The sequence below is a fragment of the Fulmarus glacialis genome, unplaced genomic scaffold, assembly GCF_000690835.1.
Source record: "Fulmarus glacialis isolate BGI_N327 unplaced genomic scaffold, ASM69083v1 scaffold1683, whole genome shotgun sequence".
NCBI lineage: Eukaryota > Metazoa > Chordata > Aves > Procellariiformes > Procellariidae > Fulmarus > Fulmarus glacialis.
Genome location: NW_009200810.1, coordinates 17567 through 26667, shown reverse-complemented (window position 1 = coordinate 26667; position 9101 = coordinate 17567). Strand labels below are relative to the sequence as shown.

Below are 9101 nucleotides of genomic sequence, written 5' to 3'. Positions count from 1 at the left end.
TCTCTTTCCTTGGACCTGAGTCTCCATAGCATAACAAGCTGCTGTTCCTCTGCCATTTTTACTGAGGTTGTTTTGACTTAGGTCAAGTTTTACTCTTAAGCCAAAGTGTAAGAGGAAGGCAGGTTTCTTAGGAGTAGGGGAGAAGAAGCCATTGTTAGCATCGGGTCATCATGGGGTTAGCAACTGTTTGGGATGAGGAACAACACCTCCACGCCGCTGAACCAGTATATTTGCACGGCTCTGTTGCACCCATGCAACCAGCCATGCTGCACGGCTCACCGCCAGCCTTGACGCCCAATTCCTCACCATTTTCCTGAACAGTTTTGTGCCGTGAGGCCTCTCCCGTGGTTCCTTGTAGCTGAAGCAGTATGCATAGAGAGGCCTGTGGGAAGGATGCGAGCTGAGGGTTGATAAGCCCAGTCTGATCCTGGTTCTGCAAACAGCCACTTGAGTGGCGTTGGCCAAGTCCCTTCTGCTTTCTGTTTTCAGTTTACCCCACCTATGACGTGACTTTAAGGTTGTTATTATTTATATATTTGCAACATGGAATTAAAAAATATTCCTTTCATCTCTGTCACTTTGACTTCCGTATCCACACTCCTCTAGGTCTGAACTGTGATCTGCCTCTCCCTCTTTAGCTTTTGACTGCAATGATTTGTTTGATGACAATCTGCTGTAACTACACACATTTCACTGGTATGAGCTGGCATTTTATGGGTTGCTCACCAGAACTAAGATTGGCTTATTATTCCAGTTGATTTGTTGATTGGTGTCCTAAGGTCTCACAAATCATTTTGAACCTCTTTGGAGAGGAGTATCTGCTCAAGCGGTCGGGAGGGTCACAGCTATGCAATCCAAGAAGCCTGATCTTTCACAGAAGTCCTATACCAGAGCTCATCAGGGCGCCTGCAGGATCTCAGCCTGCAGTGATATTCTCTGGGCCCCGAAAGAAGACTGGCAAGATTCTTGCCCTTTGGAGATCCTTTCTGTTTCCAACCCTCTAACTATCAGAAAGGGGCCTGAAAAGATCTCCTATTTCTTCTCTTAGAGAGAGAGTAATAGTCTCAGCATTATTTTTTGCAAGTAAATACATTGCAATTTGACTCAATGCCCTTTTTTTGTATACTGAGAGGTCATATTTCTCTTTTCTAAATCAGTCTTTATCATACATGACCCTCAGACCATAGCCTGTGGTGAAAGTCGTCTGTGTTTAGGCAAGCCTGTCCCCCTTCGAGTTTATAAAAGTTCATTATAGGATTTGATGGCTACAATGAGTTTGCCTTTCTTTCATACCTTGTGCTTGCAGTCACTCTTCCAAAGACCACTGTAGCACAGAACAGAGGAACTGGGAACAGAAATACTTTTTTTTTTCATGCTCATTCCAAAGCAAAAAAAAAAAAAACAGAAGAAGTGGATGGCGAAGGGATAGAGGTAGAATGAGGCAAATAAGGTGGGCAGACTGGAGGACTTGCTGGGTACTTCAGTCCCTGGGACATTGCATGGGGAAAATGTGGGACCAGATGCTAGTAACGAATTCAAAACAGTGAAGTAGTCTGAGGAGCATATGAAGAAAAAGCAGAGCTGAGAGCTGGGGCTGAAGGAGAATGGAGTCTAAGCCAAGGTATCCAGAGGAGGGACAGGAATGAGCAGGTAAGAGGAGGAGAAGGCACCGCTTGGAAACTGGTGGTGGGGACTGGTGGTAGGACAGGAGACAGGGGCAGTGCTGCGCAAACAAGAGCTGGCTCACATCTAGGGCACACAAACCAGGATTAAATCCCAGGCTCCCCAGCTATTGCTGTGGCAGCCTGCCAAGAGCAGGGCAGCTGAAGCAGTAAACTGCACTTCTGTCCTTTGATCATGAATTAAAGTTAAATCCAAAGTTTATCTAGCTCTTGGCCTTTAGCCTTTCAAACAAACACAGGGAGAAGTGACTGGATGATTGCAACATGAAAGCAAAGGTACAGGCTGAAGGTCAGGCCCCGATTCAGCCCTCAGCGGGAAAGCCTGAGGAGCTCCTCCTTCACCCCAGCTTCACCTAGCCATCCTCTTCGCATGAAGCAGGAAACCCCTCTTATCTTACCTCACGTTTATGATCGGTTATCGGCTTTTTCCAGTCCCTCTAGCCTTGGTGGCCAAGTGTTACTTGGACCAGAGCTTAAGTTTTCTGCGTTTGAAGGTCACCAGAGAGCTGCGCTCTCCATCAGGGTGAGAGGAGGCCTGGCCCATGCCGCTGCCGTGCCCGGTGTTACGCTGGTAGCCGGTGCCTGGGACACCACCCAGCAAATTGTCGCATCCTCTGTTAGCATGGTTGAAAAGGCAGACATTCTTCTGCTTGATGTGCTCTGACAACTCTTGATTTTTAAGGCCTATTAAATTACAGAAATAATGTTCAGAGATTATTGAAGATCACAAAATCAAGCTCTTACAAATTGGGAAAAGCCATAACTAAGGTGACATGTCACATCACATCTGAATTATGAAGGATGCTTTAGTTGTTGCATAGGTTGTAACGCATGTAGTGAGTAAGACCGGGTGGGGCACAGTTGCCTCTTACTTACAGCTGATACCTTGCAGAATTAGGCACTATTCCTGCCCTCATCACCCGGTTCCTGTGGGACCAGAGGCAAGACACTCGGGTGCCTCCGAGCTGGCTGCTGGATGTTCCTCCTGAGCCCCAGTGCAGGCACAGGGCTGCAGCTGCCATCAGTGGGATCTGCACCTATGGTGTGCTCTGAAGACTCAGACTATCAAAATGGGTCCCCCAAATTAATAACTACTTTTTGACTTAACCTTCTCACCTGCCTTCTGCAGCTGTGAAAAGGGAAAAGTTGTGACCAGGGAAAGACTGTTTGTAAAGCGCTGGGATAGCTGAGTGATGAACACCGTAAGAGAACCCTTGAAGCTTTAAACAGTCTGCAGAGCATCATCATACAATGAAAAGAGTGTACAGCTGGGCAGCCGCTTGCCTGCAGAGCACCATCCATGCTCAGTGTGAGGAGGAAGGGGTTCGGTGGAAGAAACATCACACGTGATCCTGCGGTAAAGCAGAGTCCACGAGTGTACGCACAAGGAGAGCACATGAAGGTTGTACCTGCAATTCTGGTGTTCCCGAGCACGGAGGTCCTAAGGTTGTGATCTTTGAGCAGAGTTTTGTATCTATCGTGGAGGCTAAATTAAAATGGAGGCTAAATCGTGGAGGTCCTAAGATTGTGATCTTTGAGCAGAGTTTTGTATCTATCGTGGAGGCTAAATTAGAGCTTGTTGGTTTGAGTAGGAGACTATCCATGGAAAGTCCATATTTTGGATGAAGCCCATTTTACTCTGTTCTGTAAAATAATTAATCCTAATCCTGCAAGACTTCCTCTCATTGTGGTCTTCCCCTCCTTTAAGCATTTTATTGTCCTCTGTCCCCTTATTTTTATAATTCTTTCACAGAACTGCTGCAACAGAGTGAAAAAAATTGTATAGGGCTTGAAGTGGGGAAGCATCACCGATCTTACCCCTGCTGAAGTTAGCAGCTGAGCATTTTGGTGTGTAAGTATATTTATTATCTGCTTTGAGTTCAGGAGCTGCCTTACGGACATTTATCAACCAAACAACACAGCCATGGCTGGCTGATCTTCAAACTGAGCAAAGGTAATTTGTGGTCTGTTTGGACATTTGTCGCTGAAGTTAGTTGGGCTCTCTTGTTGCTTAAATCAGAAGTTTGTTGCATCATAGTATTACTGGCACTGCATGGGATTCAACAGAAGACTTTACAAAGCATGTTGCAGGGAACTGAAATAAACAAAACATCTGTTTCAGAATGTGCACAGATAAGATAAGATTAAACCTTAAATATAACAGAAACCCTTTGTCATGCAAAACCAGATCCTGGTGGTGTAGGTGTCAACGTAGCACCATCTTACTGAGCTCTTCTGCCACCTGAGGATATGACTCGCGATTAGTGATATTGGTATAAATTAAGTTAGGTTTAAGAGGGTTTTCCTATATAACAGAGGCATGAAATGCAAGGCCAGAAATGGGAGGAAACAAAGGGTCCAGTTCAACTGCAGTGAACTTTATGTGGAGAGGATTCAAGCCTCCTGAAGGCAGAAACAAGAGGAAAAGCAGAGGAAAGGAGGATAAGACAAAACCTGAGAGCCTGCTGGAATGGATCCAAAGCTAAAATCAGCTATTTTGAATTACATATGTTGTAAAATGCCAGAGTTGAGCTTAAACATGTCCCTCTAAAGCAGAATATGATAAGATGTTGCAACCTGTAGATGATGGAGAGTTTTGTGAATGTCAAGCCAAGAGAGAATTTCGTTCTTTCAACTGATTAGGCCCACATTTGCACAATTTCCTGCTCACTGCGGTGGCAACTTTTGAGATGGGCAGCATCTCTCAAATGTCTGACAGCCACGTACAACACTCCCAACAGTAAGGCTTGTTATAGAGCTCACGGCAGCAGCACATTATCATCAATTGCCACACACAAACTATACCCATTATACAAACATTTAAGGAGACACGACTCCTTAGGAAGGTTTAATTATGCTTAACATCTGTTCTGGGACATTTTCAAGTATCACTCGACTGTGCTCTTCATAAATATGTGTTCATTTCAAGTAAATCCTACTTGATAAAAAATTATAATATACCATTTGTGTGAGAGACAGCATAATGTCAAACACATCATGCATTATACAAACACCAGTGAGGTCTAGCTGTAAAAACTGATGTAAACTGGGCTCTGCACTCCTCAGAAATTAATTTCAGTTGATGACCACATGGTCACAGATAGACTGTATCAACCTTTCTCAGGCTAGTACTTGCTTTGGAAAGGCCAGTGGATTTCACAGCAGTGGAACACAGTCACACAGAAAGGGCAAACCAACGACTTCCTTCTTCAAATATCAAGTCTCTGATTATGCTAGCCAAATACCCATTGCACAGAGTATGTGTCTTCCAGCAGGTAAGTATTGCTGCATCCCGCTAGGTCCTGCATACACATTAGTTGAACATCCAGTTACAAGAAACCAAGCTTTAGACAGACTTTTTCCTGGAATAAATGGTGTTGCCCACATGTTGTTGTTGTACAAACTTACCTGGAGCAAATAACATCAGAAACTTGTGCAAGAGGCATTAGGTAATCACCTAAGGGGGAGGGGAGCATTTGGTATGTTTGGCTCCAAACAGAAGGGAGAATAATGATTAATCTCAGCTTCGCATTAAGGTTTAAATTGCACCAAAAAGCCCCTGAAGAGCATCGTCTCAGTCAGAGTTCTGCTTGCTCTTCTCCTGAAGATGATATCAGTGAGGATCCTCTGTGTGTTGCTGTGCCTCAACTTAGCCTGGGTATGAGTTTGCTTACTTGATTCTTTTCTGATATCTTTCTGTTTTGAAGAATGAGCATTAATTTAATGTTCATTCATTAGACAGATACATTGTGGCTGCCACCTAGCTTGTAAAATTCAATGCACACACATATGCACAAACTTACTGTAACCACTTCACTGCTGGACTTTCATCAGTAGTTCCTGAGTATCCAGCTCTCTAGTCTTGCTTAATTCAGTTTTGCTGAACCTGCCTGGCTTCAGGATCAACAAAGCAGATACATTAACATGAATTCATAGTGATTCACATGATTCATGTGATGCTGTAAGTCTTAAACCCAACTGACTGGATGCTAGTGGCTCCAGCCAGTCAGGAATTTTCATGTTTATTAGGGTGAATTCTATCTCCTTTGGATGGTACTTCAGAAGGATTTTCCACCTACAAATGACATACAATACCTTTATTACAAAATACACATTAAAAAAAAATTATTCCTGTGGCAGCAGCATCAGGTTAAACTAGAGCTAAGTAAGAATCAGTTTTTAGATAAGGAAAGTGATAGACTTGATTTTCAACTATGCTAATATAACCTTGCTCTTTTCTCATTTAGGTCTCAGCCCATAATCTTATGTTAGATTCTTTATGTTTCTTTTTGTGACTGTTTTTTGAAGAATGTGAATGTTTTAACAAATGACACAAATTATAGGGAGCAGATGTGACAAAACAGAAGCACTCATATTGGAGCTGTCGATGCTGAAAAGGCACAGTCCACCTAAAAGTAAAGTTTTTCTTTGTTACTTTTAAGAGGCACTCAGGATGAATCAAACCAGCATGAATCTGCTGATTTTAATAATGACATTCCAGTTCCCCAGGGCTGAGGTTCTGGCACTGGAGGCTAGAATTAGGAAAAATTTCTGTGCCTCAGAATTAATCATTAGTCATAATAATAATTAATCATTAATCTTTTCAAGCATTAATTATGCTGCTTGAAAAGAACTTAAGGTGTGCAGAGGAACCCAGTCAGACCTAATTACATCTCAAGCCCTAAAACAGGGCTTTCTTTTATGAAAAAAAATTATTTTCCAGTCCTTTACTGAGTGATAACACAGTAGGAATCCTTACAGTGTTCTGGCTTAGAATTAGCTTGTGTATGTGCACTTTTGCTTCTCAGGTTTGAAGAAAATCTCAGTATATTTATTTCTCTTCTTTCCATTAGCACAGTGGAATCCATCCATCGCTGACATTGTAATTTTTATTACAATATTATTAGCTTTCTTGCTCTTTATGCTAGCCAAAACAATGCTACAAGCTTACAGTTAGCAACTGAGATTAAAATCAGAAACGCTAATGGCAAAACTCTATTCATCTATATCTTTAAGCCAGTTTTGTGCAGACTAAAGGTGGTAGAATGAAATTAGAAATTTAGGAATATTGCAGCAAATGGAAATAGAACATGTGTTTTTTAAAGTATTTGCTTTTATTTAACCAATTTCAATCTAATTTCAAGTTAATTTTATATTTACACACAGAACACAAGATTTCTGTGGAATAATATTATAATAATACATCTTGAGCATCACCAGCTCCCTCCATAACAGCATTAATTTTAAGAGATGAAAAACTTTATTCCGACAAAACAAACAAAATCGTATCTTACAAGAAATGTCAGGAATAAAATCCTTGCACTGTTTGGTGTGATGCTTTCCAGACGGCGGCAATTGCCACACTTCAGCTATGCCACTGAGTGTTTGAGGACGTCAGCATTATGTTTCCGTTCTCTTGGCAGCTGTTTAGTTAATCTCGGTTTTGCTTTTCCCCTTTTTCCTCCTGGCAGGCACAAGATGGAGAGAGTACCTTTGAAAAGGAGGGTGCAGGGGTGCGCGGTCCCAGGATTGTGGAGCACATGTCCCAGTCCACCTGCCAGTATGAGAAGAACTGGCCCATCTGTGCAGACGACGACTGGGTGAGCAATGAGCTCCGGGGGCAAAAGCGGGGCCCGTCGGTAGGGCACTCACGGACCTCAGCCAGACCGCTACGACGGGTGCGAGGCAGCTAGCACGCGGCTGGGCTTTAGGTCTGAGGGAGGGCAGGTAACGCTTCACGTCGGGGCAGCCGGAGAGATCTCCTGCAGGAAAGAAAGAAAGAAAAAAATGAGGAGCAAGAAAGAGGGAGAAGAGAAGTTTGCAGGGGTGCAGAATCAGAAGAGAAAGCAAGTCTGGAAGAGAAAGATGAAATAAAAGAACGCTATTCCTAGAAAAAAATTCTTTTCAGAATTTGGATATTGCCACTTTGGGAGTTGGTAAGAGAAAGGCACGGGAAAGATGGATGTGCGACAAAGAAAAGAAATAACTAGAAATAACTTACTTTTTAGGAAGTCTGATGACAAAATGTTCAGTCAAAGATTCATAACGATTGGCTTTGTGTATAAGCTGTTAATTTGTCTCCCTCTCGCCTCTTGCATTTCAGCCTATCTCTATGCCACATTTATCTGATGAAATCTTGGCAGAGAGCTTTAGTCTGTAAGGACATTAAGCTTTTCCGAGGAAAATTTTGCTTAAATAAGTTGGCCTCTGACATCCTTGCTCAAACTGGACAACAAACTTTGCCTTACAATAGCCCTTTGGGAAATATAGAGAGATATATATAATTTCACCACTGAGGAACAGAGGAGAGGGAAAATTAAGGGTTTACTCGATCCTCCCTTTATGGCAGGTTTCTGAGTATGCGCTTCACTGATTCCGTCATACCAGTGTCAGAGGCATAGGAGGTAAAGGATCAGCCCTCAGGTGGCTTGCTCTAAATCACACAAGTCCTTGGCGAAGCCGTTGGATGAATAGGACAGGACATCTGAAAAGAACAAGGAGAACCTTGCCCTAATTTTTTCTAATGTGTTTTCAGCGTTGGCCAAAAGTCTGCAAACGTAATGTTAAAAAAAGGTTTACTCGTGAAGATTTTAACACAGCTATTTCCCTCTTCCAATCTTAGGGTACAAAATGTCCATCAGGCTGCAGAATGCAGGGACTGATTGATGAAACAGACCAGGATTATAGTCACAGAATAGACAAAATCAAGAAGCTGCTCGCAGAAAATCAAAACAACTATAAAAAATCCAATCGGATAATTGTGGAAACCATAAATGTACTAAAACCAAACCTGGACAGTGCTCAGCGTGAGTATCTCGCATCCAGTTTTATTATCCATTGCTGATTTTTTTTTTTTTTTTTGCACAGAAGCAATATGTAGTGAAAATACATGCTGCACTGGATCTTATTATCAAGAGCCAGAATAAACATAGTAATACAAGACTCTTAACTGCTAACTAGTAAAAACTAATGTAATTTTTACCTGCTCAGTACTATGAGAAATATGTTCTTAATTATACGTTTTAATTACGTATTTTAAAATACGCTATTCTTTTAGGAAAGAAAATCACACATGCATAGGTGACTGTGATGCATTTCTGTTACAGAGACTGATGAGACTTATGGTCACGTGTCAGGAGAACTGAGGCGGAGAATTGTGACATTAAAGCAGAGAGTCGTCACTCAAGTAAACAGAATTAAAGCTCTGCAGAGCAGCATCCAGGAACAGGTGCTGGAGATGAAGCGCTTGGAGGTAGGTAGCTGCTACCTCATTTCCATTCTTTCCAGGGCTTGGCTACAGAAAGAGGGTCTAACCGTTACACCGAACATGGCAAGCAGTGCTCCCTCTGGAAAGAAAACATGATGCAACGCTCACAGGATCTGACCTGCTGAGGCAAATCCCCAAATGAGATGCTTTCT

General features: G+C 42.5%; 1 protein-coding gene across 1 annotated transcript in view; it reads left to right on the top strand.

Annotated features, from left to right (window-relative positions):
• Positions 1-5256: 5256 nt before the first annotated feature.
• The window catches only part of FGA (fibrinogen alpha chain), a 7005-nt gene continuing 3160 nt past the window's right edge, over positions 5257-9101 (top strand). The window contains exons 1-4 of the mRNA XM_009573714.1: positions 5257-5340; positions 7154-7282; positions 8305-8488; positions 8789-8934. Of these exons, the coding sequence (XP_009572009.1) occupies positions 5290-5340; positions 7154-7282; positions 8305-8488; positions 8789-8934 (510 nt within the window). The 5' untranslated portion in view covers positions 5257-5289. The remainder of the gene's footprint in view (positions 5341-7153; positions 7283-8304; positions 8489-8788; positions 8935-9101) is intronic.